The sequence below is a fragment of the Trachurus japonicus genome, chromosome 16 (genome assembly GCF_045865225.1).
Source record: "Trachurus japonicus isolate A0001 chromosome 16, Traja_1.0".
Lineage (NCBI taxonomy): Eukaryota > Metazoa > Chordata > Actinopteri > Carangiformes > Carangidae > Trachurus > Trachurus japonicus.
Genome location: NC_140922.1, coordinates 11,889,837 through 11,917,591, shown reverse-complemented (window position 1 = coordinate 11,917,591; position 27,755 = coordinate 11,889,837). Strand labels below are relative to the sequence as shown.

At 41.9% G+C, this 27,755-nt stretch overlaps 1 protein-coding gene and 1 long non-coding RNA gene across 2 annotated transcripts; one reads left to right on the top strand and one right to left on the bottom strand.

Moving 5' to 3' along the window:
* Window positions 1–1,056: 1,056 nt before the first annotated feature.
* Window positions 1,057–27,188, bottom strand: LOC146971874 (uncharacterized). Its single transcript, XR_015037833.1, has 3 exons — window positions 27,062–27,188; window positions 10,645–11,200; window positions 1,057–1,301 (listed from the first exon to the last, which is right to left on the bottom strand). It is a non-coding gene; the product is annotated as an uncharacterized LOC146971874 (long non-coding RNA).
* Window positions 13,222–27,602, top strand: pitpnc1b (phosphatidylinositol transfer protein cytoplasmic 1b). Its single transcript, XM_085801467.1, has 10 exons — window positions 13,222–13,908; window positions 17,437–17,585; window positions 19,807–19,895; window positions 20,199–20,206; window positions 20,360–20,431; window positions 21,710–21,802; window positions 24,291–24,446; window positions 25,151–25,214; window positions 25,425–25,511; window positions 27,107–27,602. Exons 1-10 carry the CDS (start codon window positions 13,861–13,863, stop codon window positions 27,262–27,264), a joined length of 924 nt encoding a protein of 307 aa, XP_085657593.1. The 5' UTR covers window positions 13,222–13,860; the 3' UTR covers window positions 27,265–27,602.
* The last annotated feature ends 153 nt before the right edge of the window (window positions 27,603–27,755 follow it).

The window sequence follows — 27,755 nt, the reverse complement described above, 5'->3', positions numbered from 1 at the left end:
AAACGGAGGCGCCACACCAGCATCTGTGGATCCACATGTGAGTGTCACCCTGCCCGGTGCGTCTTTGCATGGAGAGCTGCAGCGAGCTGCTGCTGCTGCTGCTGCTGCTGTGTGTGTGTGTGTGTGTGTGTGTGTGTGTGTGTGTGTGTGTGTGTGTGTGTGTGTGTGTGTGTGTGTGTGTGTGTGTGTGTGTGTGTGTGTGTGTGTGCGCGTGTGTGCGCGCGTGCTCGTGAGTGAGTTTGAAATCTAGCATGTCAGTGGCCATGTGTGTGCAGCTTGCGGAGTGGAGGGAACAGGCGTTATAACACTGCGGTTATAGTGAACTCCCTGCGCTTTGGCTTCAGAGCAGAAATTAAATATTTATATTCAAGTAACTTTTCATAACCATTTGTTGAAAAGAAATGCCAGTGGGCTAAATTACTGTATATATTTGTTCACAATTCTCTTCTATCTTAAAGTGAGTCTCTGGGCAATGTGGAAGTGTATTACATTTTGTATGTGATGATATCTTCCTCTCAGTTTGCCTCTCCTGTTTCTCTCTAACCCTCTGTGTTGATCTATGATCATCACCAGCATTAATCAATAAAGGCATAGTTATCCTCAGATCATCAGCAGACTGTGCACCATGCTGCTCAGTCAGTGATCTTATGTTTGAGGGTCTAACCTTTTCTGGCTCATCTTGCACATAAACTGCACATATAGACAGAGGGAGTGGGGAAGACAGGGAGAGGGAGTGAGGAAGAGATGGAGGATGTGTGTGTGTGTGAGAGAGAGAGAGAGACAGATGTGCTGCTATAGGACAAACAGGGCAAAGGTCTCACTGTATTGATAGAAATGTGTCGTTCCCCTGGAGGTTTGGTAAATGATGGACGCACACCTCAGTTCCATCTAATTGAACAATCATCAATATGGGACTGACTCCGAGGTGAAACAGAGACCATACTCAAGTTGCAGTATTGCGTTGATGTGTGTGTGTGTGTGTGTGTGTGTGTGTGTGTGTGTGTGTGTGTGTGTGTGTGTGTGTGTGTGTGTGTGTGTGTGTGTGTGTGTGTGTGTTCGAATCAATGCCTTGAGGCAATGTTCCCTTTATCAAACTTAAAATGATCTGTCCTGAGAAACCCACAAGTGCGTGTGCACAAATTACACTTTATAAATAGGGTTCATACCATTTTGATTTAGTAATGTGCTTTTTAAAGAGTTGGTTCACCCAAATCACAAAGGGTTTGTATTTTCTCACTTGCCTTTTCATCTGGTGTCCAGTGGTATCTGTCCATGCAGGTAGTTTTGATTTCTGCCTCCACCTGAACACAAAAGAGCAAAGTGGAATTTAACTTGTGGTGCTCATAGCATTGAAAAACTAGACATAAAAATTTAACAGCAACATCTATTTCCAGAATCAGTGTCCTCATTTACTCTTGATAATCCACAGAACTATTTCATTGTTTTATGTTTTATGATTATTACAATAAGCCAATAAAAACTGTAAGGCAGAAATCTCAGAGACAGAAAACACACGAGGAAAATAAAACAAACTAACCAAAATATCACTCGAGGTTTAACAACAAAAAACAAACCAAAAAATACATCTATGCTTTTTAATGGGCAAACTAACCCTTTAATCTACAATGAGCATTAGAAAAAGGTGCACACCATGGGCAAACACACACGGGCCTGTGTGTGATTCTGAATCTGTTGAACAAATAAAACATTTAGACTATTAAATACTTGGCAGATGTGCAACTGATCAAAACACAAAAACATTTATTCTTACAATGACAGAAACAGAAAATCCTGGAAGCAGAGAGTGTTTTTTCTTGATAAAACCTGCACACACTCGCCACCTGTTTCCACCTGGCTGTTTCCACCCAGGATGTTTTTGTGATGAAGTGATGCTGCACTAGGGACAAACAATTAAAAGCATAAACTGCTGCTGGTTGCTCGACATGTACACTGATTTCTGGTCAGTTTTAGGACTCGGTCCATATGGTAATAAAGGTTAGGATGTAGGGCGATTAAGCTGAGCAGTGTGTCCCGGCCCAGTGATTAGGCTCCAGATGGTATAGGAAGACGGGTGGCCGCTGTTCCTGGGCCATGCGATTTGTGATAAGGGATCCATATCTGGTTCAGTGGTGCATTCACTGTCGCTGCTGTGGTATTAATAGGCCAGATACACATCAGCTATTCATATTTTCTGCTACAGGGAAAAGGTGAACCAGCCGCTGTACTCTTCATATTCCTCTTGTTATCTGTATTTGCCACATGCATTCATCTTCATTTGCATTCATCAATCAATTCATCATCACAGCTTGCCCATGTGTTCCTCTCTCTCCTCCTTTCTCTGTCTCTGGTGGCCTCTCTGTTTTGCCCGGAGCCTACGGAGATATTGGAGTGGTAACATTAGGGTTTATGAGGCATGTGATGGCATGCGTCACCACTGTATTTACTCCGCTGTGTGTGTCGGTATGCTCCTGTAGCACACAAAGACCTACGCTGTCTGAATACATTTATACAAAAGTGTAATGTTGTGTGGGAGCATGTTTTCCTGTTGTGGTTAATAGAGGCTGGACGTATGATTCAGGCACATTGTTTTGCCAAGGTCTGTTTGTTTTTCCCAATTCCACTCCCTGTGTGTGTGTGTGTGTGTGTGTGTGTGTGTGTGTGTGTGTGTGTGTGTGTGTGTGTGTGTGTGTGTGTGTGTGTGTGGGAGAGAGTGAGGGCGAGGGCGAGAGTGAGAAGTGAGAGACAGTTTGATTTTTGTTGTTTGGTCTAATCTGATGTGACTGGGCTCCCCTATCTCTATTTACGCATCTGTTTAGCTCTCAGCTAACAATCAAACAATAAGGTTCCCTCTCTCTATCTCACTCACTCACACACACACACACACACACACACACACACACACACACACACATGGGGAACACAGATGCACAGAAACAAGGGTGCACTTCGAATTCTGGACACCACACAACATTTGTAGCCAAGTTATGATTGTTTTGTGGAAGAAATTTTCATATTAATCGATGTTATTAATATGTTACCAGTAGTCGAGGAAGCATTCAGCTCCTGTACTTAGATAAATGTACTATTACCCCATGGAAAGTACCCCCCTACAAGTAAATATGCTACCTTGGAAATGTTACTATAGTATGTATATGCACATGTATGTACACATTATCTGTACATGTTAAGTACATTTTATATTTTCGGAAAAAAAAGATTGACAATTGCACATTATTTTTACACCATTTGATTTATTGTTTCAGCTGTACCTGCACACACTGTTATTTTTAAAGTAAGCAACTGAAGCAATGAAACAAATGCAGTGGAGTGAATTCCCTTCTGAAATATGGTAGATGTAAAGTGGCATAAAAAGAAAACACACAATAAGTGCCTACATTTTGTGCTTAAGTGCAGTAGAATTAAACCAGAAAAGGCAAATAATATGAGACTCAGACCAAAGACCATGAGCACAGAGGAAGAAAAACAATAATAAATAAATAGGAACAATCAGTGTGAATATAAATCTGTGTCAAAGATTTCTAAGTCCATCACTGAGAGAAAAGTTTCCAGAGGGGATTTAAAAGAAGCTGGAAACATTGTGTGGGGCATGTAACGGTGAACGATACTCACCTTTTGTCACCTGTGTGTAAACAGCAGGACTCCACTCATGGACCTCAGTGGGGTAGGGAACATACATCGCATCTTCTGCAAAATCAATAGTGTTTAAAGCTATAAGGTTCATGATTTATGAAAATGACATATTTAGCTTTGATGGCATCTTTTTTTAATTTAGTTTATTTTGACTCGCTTCAATAAATTGGTAAGATTCTAACACTAACAATCTTCAAACGTATTTATATTTCTAGATGGTTTCAAGATTTACCTGTCTTGCCTCATTGCGATCGTTTTTTAGGCCTCTCTTGCTGTTTCCTGTGGATAAGAGGAAAATAGTGGAATTTGCCAATTCCAATGGCTGTGATTTTTCTGCAGCCAAACTAATGTCAAGATCTATAATTGGTCAAGAGAAGAATAAAAAGGAATATCAGCATAATATGGACAAGTTTATTATACTTTTCCATAACAACATTAGAAATAAAATCATATATTATGAATATTTTAAGATAAATGATTTGATTACTACCTAAAACCAACCAAATACATACAGTATTAGCTTTAATTATCAACATTGCATCAACCTGATGTGATCCATTATATTCCATACATACTATTTCATACATATGTAACGGAGGTCCGCGGGTATAGTCACAGTCGGGTACCAGTGAGGAGAAGTGACAGCGTGTGGCGGGACTGAAGTTAAACTCACTCACCCATAAAACACGCGCTAACCCACTTGCCAAGTGACCATTGGCCTCTTGGCGAAACGGTTAGCATTATTGCCCGCGGTGCAGGAGACCAGGGTTCAAAACCCACTCAGGGCAGGTCACAGAACAACATCAGTCACACATACATACATACTATACTTCATTATATTTCCAAATAACTTGGTATGAGGAAGAATCACTAGAACAGACCAGCTCAGACAGCGCTATTACAACCAACACAGTCCATTTCAACTTGAAAGTTCTCTCGTACGTTCACTAACTCTGTTAATGATCGAGACGTTGCTCTGTGGTGTGTTGTCACTGTTTCCGACTGCACTTCTCTCTCTCTCACCCAGCGTGTCGCTTGGTGGGGCAGTGCTCTCACACACCTGGCATCAAGATGTGGCACATACATGCACACACACACACACGTTCAGCTCCTTCATGTCTGTCTGATCAGCTCTGTCAGTACAATATGTAACTCTTGATCTTAAGGGGTCTTAGGTCTGATTCCCATGTCGACAGAGATCACACCCCAGCAGCGCCCCCTGTGGCACTACATTTCTGTGGGGAAATGTTCTAGTTAACTTTACCAAATAATTTAACTCTTCTCAGTTTGCTGTGTGTACCAGGTCAATAAACCAGAGGTATTTTGGAGTGAGGCTGCCCAAGTCCTCAAAGATGAGAAACACTATTTTAAATCTAAAATCTAACAGGGAGTCAGTGTAGAGAGGCAAGAAGGGGTTGATATGGTCATGCTTCTTTGTCCTGGTAATAAGTGGGGCAGCAGCATTTTGTACCAACTGGAGATAAAAGGACAAAACCTTGGCTGATACCTGCGTAAAGGGCTTTGCATAAGTCAAGCAGAGAATAGATAAAAACACGGGACAACCTTCTGTGATTGAAATTTTAGAGATTATCATGAGCCAAGAATCCTTGAGGGACACCACATCTCACTTGAGTCTCGAGGAACTTTCCCAGAGTGGCAGAGGAAGTTTTATTGGAGACATAATCCTTATAGTAGTTGACTAAAAGCTATGCCCTGTCTTCCAACGCATTTGGATGTGTGAGAGGACACTACGATCAACAGTATCAAAGCCAGTAATTAAATCTAAAAGAACTAAAGTCAATCAGTCATCTCTATCTACAGTGAGCAGCTGGTCATTAGTAACCTTAAGTGCACAGTATGTAAATTCTGCCACCCCTGGGTCCCTCAGGTATTTATACCCGGATCCAAATTAAACACACAGGTCTTCTCCTCTCTTCCAAACGGTCCAGGTTTTTAAATTTGATAGAATCAGAAAATGAAGCAGTAAATCAGTGCTTCTCTGTGTGTTTGCTCAACCCGTTTTTCTACTCACGCAAGATGTCTGAATTGTTTAAATACGTATATTAGTAAGTAACAGGCAAGATCTAAAAGCTGCATTTTAAAAATGTGGCTAAGTAAGAAGTCAATTTTATCTGTCTCTAGCAGACAACCACAGGACTGATGACAATGACAGGAGACCAAATGTTATCTTGATTAAATGTAAGATTTCTTTTGGGAATTGCTTGAAACATTTGGGATAAGATAAAGTGCACAACTCAATAATATATCAGTGGTCTAGACATTTAATGCAGAAAAGTTACATACAGTACCTTTAACAAGTGCTGTCTCTGTCCTGTTAAGTGCCAGTGAAAACAGGCTGGGAACTGTTAAAAACATTATTAATGTTCATAAAAGATGTCAGTTTGGATAAAATTACTTTCTCCAGAACCTAAGGTAAAAAAGACAGTTTTGAGATTGGTCTACAGTTACACAAGGAAGGATCCAAATTGGGTTTCCTTAGCAATAGGTGAATAATTGTATGTTTAAAGCTATCTGGAAAATAAGGGGCCAGTGAATTTTTAATAACAGTCAAATGACAGGGCTAACAGGGAAAAATACCTCCTTGTGCAGCTTAGGGCGCCTGGTATCTATATGCATTAGGAGTTCGTGTGTAAGGCTGTTCTCTAATGCTTGAATTGTAATGGGTTGAAAATGGGTAAAAGACCTAGAATTAACATGGGGAATGGAAAGAATGGAAGGATCAGGCCGGATATGGGAGCTGATATTCTCCATTTTATTTACAAAATAAACAAGAAATTTTATCAGGCAGCTAAGGTTGTGTAAAAGAGATGGAGGGACTGCTAATGACAGAATAAAAAAGACTGTAATGATTCTGGTTATTCCTAGAGATCAGTTGAGGGAAATGTGCTTATCCTGCCTCCTTAACTGCTTTCTGATAAATTAACATTTGATTTTTAAACATAATGTTCTTTGAAACTGTCTGACCCTTCATTGTCCATTTTATCTGCAGCATCTTTTAAAAAGGACCCAAATGTGATTGTTCAGCCTGGGGAGGTTATGTGATTTTTGTTTCCTAGTTTTTACCGGTACAAACTGGTCAAGGATGGATAGGCACCGACTGATCTAAATGAATTTGATGGAGCATCTGGATCTAGAGCAGATGTAATGAATTAAAGGATGATAAATTAATAGCATCACAGAATTTAGTAGTGGAGCCAGCAGTGAGGATGTGAGAGGGTGTTGTTGGGTCAGAGAGAACAATACACAGCTTTAAAAAGAAATGTTTCTCTTAAGTTGAAAATTAAACTACAACTAAAAATTATTTATCAGTCTGTCAGTCAGTAATCAATTTATCAGTCTGTCTTCATCTCCAAAAATAATTAATGACCTCCATGACCGTTTCAAAGAGCCCACGTAAACATACATGAGAAGCTAGTTTGTTGTTGTTGTAAAATAATTAACACACTGAATTGATTGTCAAATTACTGAAATATTGATTAGCCTAGTTCATTCCTCTCTCCGTAACACAGCAGGTTGATCACCTGTTGATTAAACTTACTGTGTGATGTGAGGCCCCCTCAGCCGAAAACATTTCACCACTGTATCAATGGTGGATTGTAAATAAGGACATTTACTCACATGCTCCACTTAACTAGTTCATATTCTTAAAAACTTATTACTGGCTCCACCTTGGTCAGCAACAGTCATGTTGCCTATATGAATGCATCTGTAAATATAAATCCAGTGTACTCATGGAAGCAATTTCTCTACATTGGGTTTTACTTTTGATACTTCTGGTATAAATAAGACTTACATACTCATTTCAGTTCAGGTATCTGCTGTTTATTTCCACTGTCACTTCACCAAATCCTTCCTCGGCTAAACTTCAGTGGTTTAATTTTAAAGGCCATCTGTGGCTTGTATGTTTGCTGCTTTATAGTTTTGTTGTCTTGCTATTTGCTATTTTTATTGAAAAACTTAGACCAGAGGGCAGATGCTAAACAAAGATGGAGGGCCTGCAGCTTCACAACAACATCTGACACAATAAACTCAGGACTCCGAGTACCCACAAACGTAACAGATAAAAGGTCCATGTTCACACAAGAGCTGTTTTTACTTTTGACTGACAAATAATCTGATTTTGACTTGGTTAAACACTTTCCAAGAGGGAAACGGGTTAAAAACAAGTGATCGTAGGAAGACGCAGCATGCACAGATTTTTTACAGGACATATTCAGTTTTTGACATCATAATTTTACTCTATAAATATGACTGTTGACTGCTAAAGGTTGTTTATGTTTACTGTTGTTACAATATTTAGAAAATATTCATCATTTAATATCACCAACCCTCAACAACTTATCACTTGTCAGCACCTGTCGCACACAATGTACATCAAGATTTAAGATCTTAATCAAAACTGATATCATGGCAATAAAAAATGCAGTAAATGAGGTTAATTATGAAAACTAATCCTTTATTATTTTCAAAAACACAAGATTCCTTCCATTTCAGAAGAGCTTTTGTCACGTCCCACAGAAAAAGAGAAGAAACAGATACAAGAAGTGAGAGATTGAGGGGTTGTGTGTTGTGAGAAGCCATCTAGTGTCTCCAAGGAGTGCTGCCAGGCTGCCAGTGTACTCCACCTTAAATTTAATCTGACATGTTCACACGGGCCAAATGGCAGTTCTGAGCGTCACATTTGGGTTTGAGCGGTGCAGCGTGTGAGGCTGCAACTTGTTGAAATGCATCACATCGCTCCCCGTTCAGTGATAGACATCGCATCATTTATTTATTTATTTTTAAGTTTCTGGTTCTGTTGTCATTTTGTCTTTGTGTGACTGACATGTTCCTCCATATGGCGTGGATGTCGTTAAACAAACAGACCTTGAGCTGCGGGGAGTATTCTGAGATTATTGCACGGTGCGGCATTCAACCGCCGTTTGTGAACCCTATCACATTTTATTTCTTTTGGCGTGTAAGGCTGGCCCTAAAGCCACTGGGATGAATTTGTGAGCCTGTAGTGTTAACATTAAAGATGGTGTGGTGGTGTGGCCCTGGTTAGATGAGATGGAGACAAAGAGATGGGGGGATGGTAAAGACGAGATAAGGGGCAACAGAGCGCTGCCGAGTGTTTAAAACAGCCGGAGATGCCTTTTCAACTTTATGTAAAATCCCCCCACCCTGTATACTGCGCTACATGTGTGCGTTTATTTTGCATTCAGTTGCTGAGTCTATCTCTCTTTCCCATTCGCTGCCACTTTCGCACACTGGGCAGAAAGTGAGGGAGAGTGGCAATTGAATTTCCTTTCAGTGGAAGTGTGTGCAGAATAGGAAAAAGTGCAGGGCCACAGTGCTGGCCTCTATCTCACGCAGACACTGAACGTAGCCTTAATCCATTCCTCCGCCCGACCCTTTCCACACATACTTGTCTCCAAATCCCCTCCACTTCATTCCTGGAATAAATTATTTCATTTCTTCTTGGTCCGCAGCATTTTTTTTCCCCCGTCTCTGTGGCACGCCTCAACTTCTGTCCCTGTGGAGAGCCCTGATGAATGTGTTGGTCTCACACCCTCTGATCATCGCTGCTCTGAACGCCTTTAGATACACACTGGCTTCTGACTGCCTCAAATGCACATAAGGACTCTCTCTCTCCTCCTCCTCTCTCTCTCTCTTTCTCTCAGACTCACAAATACACAAAGGAATAAATGCAAGCTACAGTATAGAATAGATCTGGATCCTTTATCTTTTTTCTTCACTCTGCAGAGACAAAAACACATTTTCTTTCTCCTCTGTGGATATGAGGAGCTGGTGCTGCTGCTCCTTGTTCAGATTAATAACGACATTTAAGAACACTGAACAATTTCAAATAACATCTATAATTCATGTGGGAACATACATCCAACAATGTATGGGATTCAGTCTATGCTGCCGAGCTCATGAATATGGAGAAAAGCTGGGAATAAATAATTATGTTTTATAACTGGCGTCTCAGGACTTGATTGCTAGAGCAAGACACCCGGGTGTGTAATGGCATGTGTTCATATGAGTGCGTGTATGGGGGGCCGCTCAGTGTGTTTGTGCATACGGGCGTGTGTGTATTTGGAGAAATTAACAAAGGCAGTCTCTTGCGCAAAGTTATCATGTTGGGTTTCTGCCCTGATTGGCGTGGTTGGAGCTCTGTCTGGAGAAACCTAACAATGTCGGGTAAGAGCTCATCTTCCTCACTGGCATGCGCGTGCGTTTCCCAGTGGGACACAGCTTGACAACACGAGATTGGGATTCGATAAGGATAAGTGAGCGCTCTGTTTCATCCAGGTCACCGGGGGATTCGCTTCTAACTTCTAACACACCAAAAAGCGCACATACACACACAGAATCCACATTCCCCCTAGCGGGCGGTCCTCCAGTGGTATCAATTAAGGAGCTGGCCCAATCAATGTCTTAGCACCAGCCTGATACTCAACTACAAGGAGATTAAGCTTAAGCTCACATCTCAACACAGAGGAGCCAGCCACGCACACATGCGTACAAAGACCCCCCACTCACAGCACATAAAACACACATTACACATCACAACACGCGGAGATGTTAGTACAACAACCAGGCTGCTTTTTGTCTGCGGAAGCAGTTGCATCTGTCGGCGTTTGTGCTTTGAGACACTCTCTGAACAGTGGACAATAATGGAATATGTACTTTGTCTTTCTCTCACTGTTATTTTTTTCTCTCTTCTTGTCTCTCTCTTTGCTAGGCTAAAGGCTGACCTAAATACTTCAGGTTTTTGATGATTGGACCAAAACAGAAATCAGAGGCATCCAGCAGGCTTGTCTTAATAGCCGAAAGATGGGGGGGGCTGAGGATCTGGACAACTCACAGAGAGATGCTGGTACTTACCACACTTCATAACTGTACAACATGTAGCTCATAAACCAGTCAAACCTCATCCTCACAGGCGGCTGAATTCATCATCTTAAATCTTGCTCAAAGCCTTACCTTTAACCCTGCCGTGAGATGAAAAGGCTGCAGCGTATCAGCCGTGTGCCCTCCACCGAGCTACTGCTAATCCAGGCCCAGAAGGGAGGGGGCCATCATTCACACGCTCGGAGGGGACACCAGAGAACCTTTGACCTTGGCTTGTGACCACACCTTGAGATTGAAGAGCCAGTAATGCAGCAGTGGCAGTCGGCCCACCGGTTAATGATCTGCTTCTTCCTTTTTTCAGCTTAGTACAGATCCATACTGCTCACTGTCATCGCTGCACTGACGCACAGCCACTACCATACACACACACACACACACACACACACACACACACATTGTCTTTCTATCAAACACACACACACATACACACTCGGACATGAACAGAATGAACAGAGCAGGAAACATAGAGGTCAAAGAACGCTTCACCAGTTTTTTAAGTGCACCCATTCATTTTTCATTTAATGATGTGAGGGGATGTGATAGGTGTAAGCACCGTGATGAAGTCCCCTCCAATTCCATCATCGCCGGCTCCTCCGTCCTGCAGGACTGGAAATAAGGACGGGCAGCTCTGACCAGAAGTAGAGTTTCAAAATGTTTCAGTCAGATAAAACTGCTGCACTGCCTCCTCAGCTGAATTTTGCTCATGAGTGTTGAAAGATTAATTTTGTAGTTCATCACAAAAGTAATAAATTTAGCTGTCACACTACGGTTGTGAGATTTTATTGTACACATCAATCATGGTTTTATAACTTAAAAAGCTCCCTAATTTCAAAAGAATTTTTTTTAAAATTTCAAATAATAAATCATCAAATTAATTGCTGTGGGGCAGAAAAATGTAATCATTAAGAAGAAAGTTTGAAAATGCTATGTTTCAGGCAAACAAATCTTCTGTGAACTGAGATATTGCACTGTATTCCACTGCAAGGCACCACAACACAGACATTTATGATGTGCTCAAGTTAACCTGGTCATCTTTCCTGACCTGGGAAAAACACATGTTAATGCGAGGTGTGAATGCGTGCTAAATACACAGCAGTGTCGATGTGGATTGGCCCAGATCGCATCTGAAAGTGGATTGGCCTAAACTGTGATGGGATTCCTGCCAGGTGTGAATGCAATTCATAGGGTGTGACCACGTTCAAGCTTCCTGCTAACTCAACGTGCCAAATGAAAGACAGTGTATCTAAAACTCTGCCTGAAGGTGGGTTAGTGCCATGAGGACTTTGTTGCATGTCTTCTCCCGTCTCTGTCACCTTTCTGCTGTCACATCTATAATTAAAATGCACAAAGATTATTTTGGTCTCTTAATTCCAGTATCTTCTTTCCCCTCTGATCTTTCGGATAAAGCAGAGGAGAAGTCAGGGACTACAGTGAAACATGTGTCATCCATTAATCAATGAGGAAACCAATCTTTTGATCAGCTCCATAATTTGCAGAATCAGCCAGCCGAGAGAGCTGCCATTTCTCACCATAGTTTTCCATTAACGCCGTTCCCAAACAACCCTGAAACCAGAATGAAATAATCAATCAAAGTAATCAATGGCTCAATCAACTGCTGAATACACATCTAAGTCACCACCAATCATCTTTTAAACCGAGGTGATGCATGTGCTGTCAGAGCTCTGTGTGTGTTGAGCCCACGGAGAATGGAGGCAGCGATGAGCGAAGCACACCTCAGCCCTCTGAAGTGGCTTCCCTTCTCTAAACACTGATCTGATAAGATAGGAGCCAACCCCACCAGGAATTTGTTTTCACCGCTCTTTCACTGTGGAGCGGATGATAGCAAAGACATGTGGTGAGGAGAGCCACTTTGGCTCCGTCTCAAGGCGCGCAAGGAAAAAAACCTGTGAATTCCAGCAGAGAGAGGGGGGGGGGGGGTCCAGGGTCGGTTAATGGTTTTGGCCCCTGCCAGAGTGACCCAGAGGAGCCAAACATCTGCTTCCCTTATTTGATTGGGAGGGCAACAGTATCTGCTTGGCAGGCGGCGTCAGCTCCCACTCACACAAAGGGAGAGCGGCCCGCCACTCAAGGACATAGGCGAGAAATTATGACTGCTTCAATTCCACTACTCACTGACTAAACACGGATTCAATTAAACCAAGCTGAAGGTCATGAAGTAATACAATGTAAGCGACTCTGGTGCTGTGCTTAATGGAAGTCCTCATGGCTCTGGTAATATTTAATCCAATGGCCCACTCTGACTACCACTGTGTGTGTGTCAGCCTTTCATGTAGCCCGAGCGTCGTCATAACAAAGAGTGTTGGGAAGGAGGTAAGGGGTCCCATGTGAGGAATGTGCTTCAAATTCAAAAGACTCCTGTTAACAAACTGTGTCACTAAATGTTGCCAGATATAGAGAGATGACAGAGGTTGTTAGTGCTGAAAATAGTGCTGGCGACAGTGAAGATAAAAATCAGAGAGGTGGAGAGAGGAGGGGGGGGTGGGGGGAGGGGGAGGGGGAGGGGGAGGGAGCCACAGGTAGGGAGTAGTAAAGTACAGTACAGTGGGCGGGGAGTGGATACTGTGGGAGGGAGAGAAGGAGGGAGGGAGAAAAAAAAGGGAGATAAGGAGAGAACAGGCAAAGGAATTTGTGAGGAACAGAAAGCAGTGGAGGACGGCTGAGGGGAAAGGGAGGAGCACAGGGCTGACAGCAAGGTTACACATGATAAGTCTGAGGAGGCATTAAACAAAGCACACAGAGAGAGGCAGAGTGAAGGGAAAGAACAGGTAGAGTTGGTCGAGAGGTTAGGTTTCAATCCTAACCTTGCAGCTAATTACCACTTTTGCAGTGTGGCGAAGGAAAGCAAACAGAAAGCAGGGAGAGAAAAACAGCAAACAGAAAGGACAGCCGGAGGCACGAGACTAGAAAGCAGAAGTAAGAAGAGAAGGAGGGGGAGAGAGAGACACAGCGGTTAAAAAAGAAGAAAAAAAAAAGTCGCGTCCGGCAGATTAAGTGAGGAAGAGAAGCGAGGCAGCAGGGAGTGAGTGAGGTGGTTAAGTAAGAAAACAGTAGATACTCATTGACCAGAGGGGACTGGAATTAAATCCATGGACTACTGACATCAGCAAAACAAAGGAAGAGAGAGAGCATCTGAAAAAGAGGTCACTGCAGTCCAGCACGCAGTGTCGCTCGCTTCAGCGTCTCCACTGTGCAACTGAGACGGCTGAGACAGACAGACTCAAACACAGACACAGTTCTCACAAAGACCGCGCTCACTCTAACAGCAGCATGTTGATGAAAGAGTACCGCATATGTATGCCACTGACTGTAGATGAGGTAAGTGTGTTTGTCTTTCCCACACACACACACACACACACACACACACACACACACACAGAGACACATAAACCACCATCTGCAACTTTAAATTGAAAGACAAAAGAGCGGGTTTTTATTTCAACTACGTTTCAACTCGTAATCTTGAAAGTGTTAATGCGCTGATAAGAAAAGTGCCAACAGTGCACACAGACCTCCTGCAGCTGCTCTGTGGAGACTTTGGCACGTCGGGTAAGCGAGGCATGTTCAGCAACCAGCGGGTGCGGGGCCAATCTGACGGAGCCAACGCACAACACCTGGCCGGCAGCATCATAGCGCTACTGTTGTATCTAAATTATCTCCCCATCTGTCTGCTGCTCAGCTCCCCTTTGCTTTCTGTAGCTCTCGCAACAGCAGCAACAACACACAAACTAGTCAGACCGGTTACAAGATCTTAACTCAAACACAGGTATTTGGCCTGCAGGTTCACAAACAAAGGAGATCCCGACGGGGAAAGAAAAGGTGGGTGAACAAGGGAGTTATGCGCCAAAGTGTCCTTCAAAAGGAGTGTCCTCATCACCACCACTCCCACACACCCCCCCCCCCCCCCCCCGTCCTCCTCCTTTCAATTGTACCTGTAACCACAACAATGACAGTGATAAATAGCAGTCCAAGAACAGGATTTACGGTATTGGGACAGGGCACAGAGAACCTTGAGCTTGCAGCAAATCCTCTTTTCGTCTGAATGTAAAGTAAGTTTAAGTGCAGCTTATTTTGAGGCAACATCCGAGTCGTGACAGCTACCTCGCTCCAAGCCACTTAAAACATCCTAAACCTTGCTGCGTTTTTTAAAGAATCTAGTGTCGATTTTCCAGTTTGACAGATCCAGTAGTGTGTCTTAAAACCGCCACACAGATCCACGCTGTCCAGGAATCTGCCGCGGGAAAAGCTGACAGGTGGCAGCTGTAGCTCAGGTGGTGTAGTGGGTATGGTGTGTTCGATCTGCAGCCACTGTGCGTGCTCAAGTATCCCTAAGCAAGACATTTAGCCACAAATCCCTGGGTGATCTAAGTCACTTTACACAAATGCAGCTGCAGAATGAATGCTTTTATTCCACCCTCCATCCTGCAACATCACAATAACGTACAGTGCCTCTAAAAAGTATTCACCCGCCGGGGATGGGTTCAGGTTTTATTGCTTTAAAGCAATGAATCAAAGGGAATTTATTGTGACATCTATCAGCAGTAAAAAAAAAAATAATGTCAGTGTAAAGAGATCTAAATTACAAAATACAACCTGCATAAATAGTTAGTCCATTTAACAGGACACACCTTTCGACATTAATAATAAATGGAGATTATCCATCTGTGACTGAGGGGTTTTGTCTGTTTTGTATAAATGCACCTGAGTGAAGATTATCTGACTTTTGGTGAGTCAGTATTATGGCAACAATTGCAGAAGATTTAAAAGCTCAAGTCAGCAGATATATACACAGGATCTTTTGAGTCATTTCTCCATGACTCAGAAGATCCCTACAAAAGGGAGGAAACCAAATGTTTGAATACTGTGCGACATGGCTACTGTGTATTACAAAAACATGGTCATATGTTGCAATTTCTTAACTTTTTTTTTCAACTGCAAATGATGTCAGGAAAAGGAAACTTTGACAACATAAAAATAAGCTTTACTCCGGCAAAATGGGGTTGTCAAACAGACAATATGACCAACAGCAGTCATAAAAAGTACTACCGTATTCCAGCACTTAAAACTTTGTAATTTGCCTAAGAAAAGATCTATATTTGGCATCCGGGTATCAAAACAATATTGACACAAAATACTGCGATACTAAATTCCATCGATTTTTTCCCTACACCCCCATGTGTAGGTATCATAAATAATCACTTCACAGGGTAGAGGATATTGATTATTATTTGGGAGTAAGGGTAAATATTAGTACAATCAAATGTAGGTATCTTGACTAGACTGTGTTTCATTGTTAGCAGACAGACACTGTATTTCATAACAGTCACGTCTTTGCTTCTGGCATTTTATTACAGGTTTTTAAAAAGTAGCTTTGAACTGGGTTTCGTTTTAATCATGAATCCTTTCATTTTCACTTTGCTGTCACACCACACCACCAGCCCCCAATGATGATGAGCTATATTTACTTCTCAGGAGTTTATGACAAACTCGGCTTGTAAACCTCGACTTGCGTCTTATAAAAAAGACAGTAGGAGGAAGTTAGATGCCAGAAAGCTGTGGGCACGCTTCTCAACACAACACTCCTCCCACAGAGAGGAGAGAGCATAATAGTGATTTAAGGACAGATGAGTCTTCTTTCGACTCCCTGCTGAGATTTTGTTTTCTTTAAGTGAAAAGAGATTCACAACCTGTGTGGGAGGAGCTCGTTGCTCCGTGGACACAATGCAACCATCGCAATGATTAATTAAGTCTCTTGAATACCAAATAAGTAAATATTGAGTGTTGAGTTTCCACAGTAATTGGAACAAGAAGGAGGAGTGTCACATGATGTCAACAGCATACAGTGAAGAATGGCAAACTCCTGTCTGCCCTCCTCTTTCTCTGTGTCTCCCCATCGTTCTCTGCTTCTACTTTTAATTAAAATAATGCTTTAGTGGCACACTAACAAAATGAATTACTTTACGGTGGCCACAGCAGGGCAGTTTAGTTGTTTCAAGAAGAATTTCATTACTTTTTTTTTATAATAATAACTTAAAAAACAAAGTTTGCCAAGTGATATGCAGTAACAGCAAAAAATACACCACAGCGATGGGAGGGGGGAGTGGAGGGGTGTAAAGCATGTACTTTGTGAGTTGTTCAAAAGACAATACTGATACCGATACTGTCCAACTGAGTTCATCGTGGGGGTCAGTTTGGAAATTTTAACCTCACTAACAGCAAATACTCATCAGGCACAAACTGAGGCTGCAGCAGAGAACAAAGCAACAAAGCACCTCCAATAGGGGAAAAAAAAGAGAGAAACATCGGGAAGAGCAAGAAAGGATCTGTCTCACAGGACAGTAAGCAATAGATGTGGACAGAGGAGACAGAAATAAGAAAATATAGTTGTGCCCAAGCTGAAAAAGTTAAACTGACACTATATATATAACTTGAATTTGAACCAAACAGCAGCAGTAGCAGAAGTAGAGAAAATCTGCTAACATTAGCCGCCATGAGCTAAACCCATGGGAGAATGTTTGTCTATGAGTCTATTGCAAATTAATTTGGAGGCACTCTTTCAAAAGTTGCATAATAACGTTTTGCGATAGACACAACGCGAGAGCCCGCCTTCTTGATTTAGATTCTCCTTGATGCATGACTACTGTACAATCACTGAACATTTTGTGAATGAAACCAACACTCCAAATTTGTCACCTCATTAGGAGGCATCATTAGGAAGATGATCTTGCTTTGTGTTTCATATTTGCTCACAACAGTTATTGTTTTGTTCCCCCCCCCACCCCACTCCATCCCCATCCCCATCCTCATCACCATCAACCTCTTCCTAAACCTCTCCTCGGGCTCCAGTACAGGATCGGCCAGCTGTACATGATCAGTAAGCACAGCTGTGAGCAGAGTGGTGGGGGAGAAGGGGTGGAGGTGGTGAGAAATGAGTTGGATATTCACCCCCAGCACGGCCCGGGACAGCTGACCGAGAAGAGAATCTACCTCAGCAGGTGGGGCGCACTCTAATGACTGTGTTTCTCTGCTAATGAAGTTAATACTAATAACACTGGCTATTCGCAACCTGAGCCTTATCCTCGGGTTGTCAGCTCTGCCATTATGATTACTGATTGTGTGTGATCTTTGATCTCTTGCTTCACGGTGAAGCTGTACGTCCTACGGATGCAGGTCGCACATATCACCAACGACACGCAATAAAACACCGTCTCTTGGCACAGAAACACCCACACTGCAGTGTAGCCTCTCTAAAGTACAAGCATCTCCTGTGTTTGAAACGTGTCGAGGCCTATCCTGTGTTATCACAGTGGAAAGGTTACTGTAGCGTGATCTCATCCTTCGTCACACTAAGATCTGATTGTCTAAGTACAGACTGCCAGCTGACAAAACACCTCCACGTCAACCTAATGGTAGTGATTACAGGATGTGCTGGAAGTTTCAGCTACAGCTCTTTGCCACTGGTGTGTGAGATATATCAGTGTCTAAGGTCATTTACACTGTAGCCACGTGTAGAAAAACTATTGATACATTCAAATGGTCGATGTAATACGTACATTTTAACCCTGAATGATATGCTATGCTTATTTGCTCTTTGGCAACAAGTTAGATGAAAACTCTGATAATACATATCTGTACATCAAGTACTCAAGCAGTACCCATTGAAAATGTGCATACATGTAGAAACACCTTAGGCTACATGTACACTGATGATGATCAGTGCATGAGAGGGGGAGTGGCAACAGCGGCAAATGTTTCAGTTAATTATATCTCTTGCGTTTCTTATCCAAACAACGGCAAACTCGGCACTGCACTCAGTTGCACCATAAGACACCTGCCAAGACTGAAGTCAAGCGGGTGAAGCATGCAAAAGAAATACTATGAACGTACAGACACACACACACAGACGGTCCTTGAATTTACAGCCAGTTACTTGAGCGTAGCATGTAGACTGGAAACTGTTTGCTTTGCTCCATCCAAAGATTAAATCTAAAGATTATCTACATCCACCTACAGCACAGGTAAAACCACAGTTAAATTATATACATTAACAGAACAAAAACAGAATGTTGTTGATGTACAACCACATAAAAAAATTGTTTTTGTTTCCTTTAGTAAAAGCCAAAATTAGTGTTTGTAGACATTCACATTCTGCCTGAACTGTCTTGGGTCAAGAATGAACCTTAACCTGAAGTTGAACAGTTTTAAACCTGCCCGTGAATGAATTGTTGATGTGAATAAACCTAATGAATGTTTTATGTCCAACATACGCAATTAGCTATGATTACTACTCGGAGTCGGTACTATCAATCATTCATTATCGGTGTATACACACCAGTCATGAATGCTTCAGAAGAGAAGTTAAACTTGTTGACAAAACATCATTCAACACAGTTTCTTTATATTTGCTCACAACTATATGGCAGTGTGCTATAGTGCTTATAATCCTTTAATAGGGGGTATTAAAATGAAGTTTTCAACCCGGCTGATAACCTGCAGCCCTCAAAGTAAACAACGAAGCGTGTGAGCAGCAGGGCTGAAATGTTCTAATGACTGTTACACCGCAGTAATTTGAAGCCAAGTGTAACTGCAGTGTTTGTGCTGAAAGAACCGGCTCTGTGTATTTTGTGAACAAGATGACAGGCAATTCATCAATGAGTCGAGATGATAGTGGAAGTCCAGTCTAAAAAAAAAAAAAAACACAACAACCTTAATTCTCTTTCAAGTCTAAATTCATTTCCTACCCCTTAAGCTAACCTCACTCATTACACTAATGTAACTTCAGCTCCTTCTAATCAGCAGTATAAACTGAAGGTCTAATCTGAAAATAAACTCTTAAAGAAGTAAAGAAATGTTCTCACTGTGGAGGATTTTCCTAATCTTCCTGTACTTGTGGGGCAATTGGTCCTTATTAGTAAAGATATACTAGAATACACACACACACACACACATAATAAGTACAGTTACTGCAGGATATTCTCTTCCTCAATCATGTTCTGACATGTGACCTAGAAGCAACAGCAACAATTCATCACCACAGGTGTAATTGAGAATGAGTCATACAAATGAGAGCTGTAGTGAGAGTAGCCTACAGGTAATCTGGCTATAAATGGCACAAAAACCACTTAGATCTCTCTGTCTCCCTCCGTAATCTCTCTCTCCTACTCTCCTACTCTTCCACTCTCTGACTGTGATTCTCCTTTCTTACTTTGCTTTCAGTAAACTGCCGTCCTGGGCGAAAGCATTCATCCCACGATTCTTCTATGTGACAGAAAAGGCCTGGAACTTCTACCCATACACCGTCACAGGTGTTCTCATGTGCCTTTGTTTATGTTTAACATAAGATTGCTTTCACCTCAATGCATTATACAAAACTTATTTACTTTTAACAGCTGGTTTTCCAAGTGCCATCAAATATTTATTACCATGTAGGCCTATGCATGTATTCCCTTGAGAAAACGTGTATAGCGTATATGCATGTGTGTATATGCATACGTGTGTGTGTGTGTGTGTGTCTGCACATATGTGTGTGAGAGCAATTGTGTGCTCATGCATGTATAAGTAACTAATGCTGTTTTCCCTATCCATATTGAACGTCCCTGGTGCTGCAGAGTACTCAGTAAGTATTCTCACACATCATTTACTGTACGTGAATGCAACAGAGCTCATCACTTTCCACTATCAGTGGATCTAATCTGCAGCCCGCTTCCACTCTCTCTATCTCTGCCCCTCAACCCTCTTTCCCCCATTTTTACCTCTTGTCACCCTGTAGGTATCATTCCTCCCCAAGTTCAGCATCCGTATTGAGACGAGATTTGAGAACAACAACGGCGATAACGACAATGTGAGTATGACTGAACGAGTGAGAGGTGAGAAAGATGGAGTGATTTGCGAGGAGGGGGAGGAGAAGACAAGGGGGAGGAGAGGAATTCGCAATTTTTTCTCTGCAGCACAAATAAAATGTTTATCAAAGTGATGTGCCCATTACTAAGAAAACAAACAAAGCACAAGATGCACTATTGGCAGATGTATTAGCCAGACATGCGGCGTGTTCAGCATGGCTGCCATGCTGCGTTTTGTCCATAGCCAGCCAACACACAAACACACACAATGAAGAGAAACAATAATTGCCAAATCATTACACATTGAATCTTGTTTCTAGTCATGTTGTTAAAGGTTACAAGAAGCTTTCAAACGTAAGCATCCATAGTTAGTGAATTAGTCAGTAAGTTAGTTAGATATTTCTGACAATTACACATTGAATTTTACAATCTATTAATTACTTAGAGAAATAATCATTCAATAAAGTAGAGTAGATCTATATCTTTGCTTCTGTGGCTTTTTAAATGCTTGTCTTACAGTATAATGGAGTGTTTTTACAGTGTGCTATTAATACTTTTGTCAAAATACTTTGTTTGAATAATCTCTGTATCTTTGTGGAATTGTTAACACCACATACGAAACAAAGCCAGACACAGACAGTGGCAAAAAGGCCATTATCGCGTCATGCACTGAGCACATTGTAAAAAAAGCAACACAATGCAGCTGGCTGAGGCAACACATTCCATAAGAGGGAGTAAAACCTTGAATAGACACAAACCAAAACAACAACAGCACGGCAGGAGTGTAGCCAAGTATTATCTAATGGCAGATTTTTCTTATTTGTTAGGTTTCAGCTGTGAAATGAACAACTTCAGTGGGGCGTTAGAGCAAATTCTAAACAAGGTCAAATCAAAGTGCAGCCTCGGCTCTCTCCCTAGTTTCCATCCATTCCCTCTGAATGAAAAGTGTTTTCCCCCTTCATTACTCCTTTCCCCTTCTCCTTTGATATCCCTCATATGTCCTTGTTCACCCCCCACCTCCTCCTCTGCTTTCTCTATCTGTTCTCTCCTCTCTTTGCACCAGTGTGATTTGCTCCAAGGGCCTCAGGGTGGGATATAGTGAGGGGTGTTATGGTGTGTGACCTTAGTTTTCTACACAGTTACTCATCTCTTCTCATCCTGCTCTCCACTGAGTGACTGACTGTATCTGTGAGAGTATGCAGGGAGTGTGTACTTGTGTGTGTGTGTGTGTATTTTTGCCTCATTATACTGTATGACCTCCTCCATCTGTTTGGTTGTAGGTGTTTGGGGACACACCCACCCCAGCCAAGAGTGTGAGTTTCCTGGATATCCTGAGTGACCCCATCCCTGAAAAGCACTACAAAGAGTCAGAGGTACGCACTGTACTCGCACAAACACACAAACATGCCCATGAGCTGTTGACAAAGGCAAGAACAAAGTGTGTTGAGTACACTCAGTCGGCAGTTTATTAGGCCTTGCTAAAACTAATGCAGTCTAATATAACAGTCTCGTCATAAATCCTACCTTCGAGAGGGTTTTAAAGTTCAGTTATTATTGAAACCGTTGCAGAGGTGTTGATTCAACTGTATAATCATTTTGAGGGTGTAGTTTATGGTGCTGGTGAACGTCATTGTATTATACAGTGTGATGTTTCTGTTATTTAGCCAACTCTCCTAAATGGGGTTGACAAAATACTCTTCAATACCTGCTCATAACACAATACAGTTCAACAGTTTTTGAACAGTTTCAACAAGAACAAACATATTTTACAGGACTGTTGGAGATATAGCCAAGTATAGGCTACCTAATACAGTACCACTAAACAGAGATTAGGTGACTGACTTTTTTTCATTTTTGTGAAAAAACATTTAATTAATTGGTTGCAATCGGAGTGTGAAGAGGATTTATAACAATTTTGTAATAAAAAAAAAAATGCTCCAGAACAAGATCTCCAACTCGACCTTTAACTTATTTCTGTCCCGTTAAGAGTTAGCTCGAACATACTGTAGAAAGACATAGCCTAAACCACTCCCATATCATTATGCCAAACATACAGTGTTGGGCACGTTACTTTTAAAAACTAAGTTAGTAATAGAATAACTACATTATAAAAGTAACTAATTACCAGGAAAAGTAACTATTGCATTACTCTTTTTTTCATAAATATATAAAATGCTCAAATATGTCAAATTATTTGGACTGCCCCCCCTAACCCCCTAACCTCCCCTTTATCTGGAACTAACCAACTCACTCCCTGAGCCTGCCTGTGCGGAGGAATACTGAGTGAATTGGTAGTTCCAGATAAATGGCTTTTGGTGATAACCAAACACTAACGTGATAACATACACTTTAACGGGTGTATTATTTTGTGACGGAACTTCTTGAGGCAAGTAACAGCGAGTAACGACGCATTTTATTGTCAGTAACGGTGGCGGTTAGTAAGGCCGTTATTTCATAAAACCTTCACCTCTATCACTGCAAACAAACAGCCCGTTAGCTTGTATTAGTATTAGGTTTTGAAACTGAAGAAAACAGAGAGCCAGGCTCTCTCCAATATTCAAAAATAGCCTACCAGCACCTAGACCATTATCACCATGAGGTTTAAAAAACACCAGCAAAGAGCAGAAATACTGAGAGCAAGAATCAGCATTTGGTCAAGTACTAACACCCTGGCTGGCCAACAACAAACAAATACATGCAAATGATACTAACTGTTAGGTCACCTGCGAGCTGCTGATTTTTGCGTCTATGACTTTTCATTTAACTCTGGGTCTGACTGAGGCAGGGTTACTCTTGTGTTTTCTCCAAAACCCTGGACGTAAAAATATGTAAAGTACAGACACCAACACTGTGTCAGCCAACACCAGTACCAGTCTTCCTGGTCTTTTTACTAAACTTAACCAACTCATTTCTTCATTGCCTAAGCCCAACCAGTGCACAATCTTTTGGGGGAAAAAATACGCTATTAAAGGAATTGTTATATTGAAAATTATAGAAATTTAAATTTAGACAATTAGAGGCCTATGTCGGACTGGTGGGATGTCGGAATGGCGGTTGCCCCCTAAAGCTTAGTTAAGCTAATCGCCTCCTGGCTCTAGCTCCAAACCTCAGGCAGAGATGTGTGGTGAGGGCCGTTACCTGCTTTTGGTGGTAGCCTGCCCAAGCTCACATGGACCTGTAAAAAATGAAATATCATGGTCTGTGGCCTGACCACTTTTGTTGATGCACATCGGGTCAGTGGTATTCCCAATCCTATCACTTCCAAACCACACTGATAGTCAGATCATCAAAGACTGTAAGAACAAAAAAATCTATATGAACAATAAATGTTTCCTTTTACATCTGCTGATTAGATTCATTATGAGCCATGTTAACAGCCTAATACTCTAGCACCACACTTGTTTTGAATCTGCCCATCTTCATTCACTCCTCACTGAGGTTTTACACTTCCATACTGCCTGTAAGTCCTTGGAGACAAAGGTCATTTCACAGGCCTGGGAACACAGGACAATGCAGACGTGCCACACAAAAACACACACGCAAGTACAGACAAAAAAAAAAAAAAACTGCAAGACCCCATTCTCATGTAAAGTGACATGGTGAGAACATGAAATCACAAACACTTTCCAATCATCTTTGGTCACAGATGTGTAATTTGTGTTATCACACTCTCCTCATATGGGATGTGATGGGCAACAAACTGCTTGCACCTCCACACACATATTGTCACACTCGCGCACACACACACACACACACACACACACTCTGCACATAGACACAGCTCCCACTGAGAAGATGCCTCATAAGGCCAAATTTTCTGCAGATTCAGCAAGTAACATACCCACTGTTTGCTCTGTGCAGGACCTGAGTCGTTGGCATTCAAGTAAAACAGAGCGAGGGCCTCTGGAAGAGGGCTGGAGGGAAGACCACAAGCCCATCATGTGCTCCTATAAGAGGGTGCAGTGCAGCTTCGAGGTCTATGGCTTCCAGACCAAGACCGAGGACTTCATACACAGAGTGAGGCACAGCTCTTTTTCCCCCAGCATGCTTTTTCGTTAAGTAGATAGGGAAAGGGATGAGAACTGCAATCTACTCTGCTTACAAGCCATAGATGTAATAAAAAAATAATAATAAAGAAGGAAAATTAGAATTTAAAGCCAACTGGATTTTATAAAGCTCTGACTCTGTATGTTGGTACTGTATTTCCACTTTGTGCATTGTAGTAACATGGCGATCCCTATTTCTATTTGAATGCTGTGTATTTACACTGTGTTTTAGGGAATTAGGTCAGATTTATTACGATACAACACAAAAGAGGGCAGCTGTTCTTCAAGCTCAAAGTCTTTCTCACTATGGAACCAATTAAACAGCTCATCGAAAAATCACATGCGACACATTTATATCAAAACTGAAAGCATTTAAAAACAAAAACACACCACACCCTTTTCCCAGCATTGTTACAATAATGCCAGTATGTACAGTGACGTTGTTTCAGTTTTGACAAAGGCTGACGCAAATACACAGCTAAGATAAGTTTCCACTAATGTAAGATAAATTTCAATTAATCTCAACAAGCAGGAAGTTTAAACAAAAGATTGGCATGTATTTACGTAATATCGTAGTGTAAATTTGCACTACATGTGTCATTTCACACTCATAGCTGAACACTTCTTTGTGACAATTCTTTCTGTTTCGTTTTTTGTGTTTTCTTCTTACTTCAGGCCATCCGGGACATTCTCCTGGTAGGCCACAGACAGGCAGTCGCATGGGTCGACGAATGGCACGGTGGGTCTGACGTCCTATACAGACTCTGTTAGGTTTTACATGGTTTAGGTTGCTCACATGATAAAACTTTCACAACAGTGCAGATGTATTTTCTTGTATTTTTATATCATCAATATACACCCCCTGTGAAAACCTAATACATATTTCATACTCTGCTCTAATGCTGTGTGTTTGTTGTGTGTGTGTATTTGTACTGTGCTTTCCCCACAGGGATGGGTTTGGAGGAGGTGAGAGAGTATGAGCGGACGATGCAAGAGAAGACCAACAGCAAAGTCAAATCCAGCCAGAACAACACAGGTGAGATTGCGGCTCCTGACCTGCGCTGTACCAAAATACCACAGAGGAATATGGGGAGGGGAGGGGGTAGGAGGAGGGGGGGTAGGAGAGACAATACAGCTGGATGTGAGAGCGGTGAAGGTGGAGAGAGAAAGAGAACCGGGAATGAGATGACTCGTAGATGAAAAGAGCAGTAAGTTTGAAATGTATATTTGAGCTCTGTGGTAATTATTCTTGCATTTTAATAAGCAGGAGCAGGAGAAATACTGAGGAGGTACAGAGAGGCAAAAAGCACAGTGATTTTCATCTAAAGCAGGCATTTTTTCATCATTAGGAATTTGCAGTAACAGGTACTCTCTGTATTTATCTCGCCTGACATGATATCCAGTCTTGTTGAAGAAGACAAAACACTGAATGAGTAAACTCTGTAACACTACCAGGCTTGAACTGAGGTTGGTTGCACCACTAGTGTCTTAGCCGTGCCCCGCTACGCCTCCCCAGATGGTTGGTGTACATTTGTGGAAGAAAAATTGGAGAGGGAAGAGCAGTCAGGAGGCATTTCACAACACAAGGAGCTGCAAGAAGGGAGAGACAGAAGGTACATTCCCAGAAAAGGATGACAGAAAGACAGATGTAAGGGGAAAGATGAGTGTAGACTGGCTCATGAAGTGATAATGCCGCTGCGTCGGTCTGATAAACAGTGTAATGCAGCCACCTGCTGAACTCTCCCCATCACCAGTCCTCTCAACATAAATAACCAGCCATTGCAGCACTTAGCAGCAAATGTCAGCCCTGGTGGGGGTCTGGGTCTGGGCATGTGTTGCATGCCCGTGTGTGCATGTGTGTGTGCATGTGTGTGTGCGTGTGTGTGCATGTGTGTGTGTGTGTGGTCACCCTGCCCCCTTCTGGTTCATGTGGTGAACCTCAGCTGGATGTGAGCAATATCAAAGGTAGAATTCCCAATATGGCCCGTAGCATCTTGCTGCCTGTGCTCCCTCTCTCTCTCTCTCTCCTGTTCCCTCTGTGTGTGATGATGAGAGGCATCAAGCTGCAACAAATCTGCAGTCATTGCTCAACCTGCTGCAGCTCGCTGCACTGCCATGACCCCCTACAGGCCAAAGACTGCAACTGCGTTTATCTATGCGCAGACCAAGTAATAGTTTTCATTTCATTCATCCGCCGTAATAAAAGTAAATGGATGTCATTTACTCCAGAGAGTCTAATAAAAAGGCGAGTGCGTCAGTTGAATACCAATGAGGGATTTAACTAATAGGAATCTAAGTGTACAGCACAGATCTTAAGTATACTTAAATAAATTGAAAACGCAAACACAGCCCTCCCTCTGTTTCTCTTCCTGTCAGTGTCTCTTTTGCTTTTCTTCCTCTTTCATCTCTGTCGCATTGTTTCTTTCATGTCATGTGTATCTCATTCTTTCTACATCTCTCAGTCTCTAAATTTCAATTTCAATTCCCTTTATTGGGGTGATGTGAGATACATTTATTCTGTCAAAGCAGAGAGAGAGGGAAAAATCACAGAAAAAGAAAGCAACAATGAAAAAAGACTCAATTTACCTATCTATCCATCCGTCCATCCATCTGTCTGTCTGTGTATTTCAGGCCCACCGGCTGCCTCCCGTCCTGCGTTCTCACGCTCCATCTCAGTGACAGACGAGCGTTCCCTGAAGAAGATGGGAGTGACGACTGTGCCCATGACTGACCCATCGGATTCCTCCGTGCCACCCAGTCCTGTTCGCCTCAACTCCACCCCTGAATGATGCCACATATGCACACAGATACACACTCAATTGCAATATATTGGCAAACATGCAAAAAAGTAAATCAACATATGGTCAGAGTCAGGATATTTCTCAAACATGAACACACCAACATGCAAACTGTGACATAACTGTCCTAAATCTAAGGCTAAGGGCAGCAGCTGTTTAGCTTAGTTTAACCCACAGACTGGCAACAGAAGCAAACAGCTGGCTAGTTATGTCCAAAGGAAACAGAATCCACCTACCAGAACCTCTACCTCTAACAAATCAATACTTTTCAAATTCATATTTTGTTGACTTGATTTGTACAAAAAAATGTTTTATAGGGATTGGGTGTGCTGTAAAATTTTTATAGTATTATTGTAAAAGAGAAATTAGTTTTTATACTTTTTCATTTAAAAAGAAAATGAATGAATTATAATCTAATTTATCAGTGCTGCTGATCAGTGAGTGTTTGGAAACATCCAACAGAGCTTAGCTCGTTGTTTTTT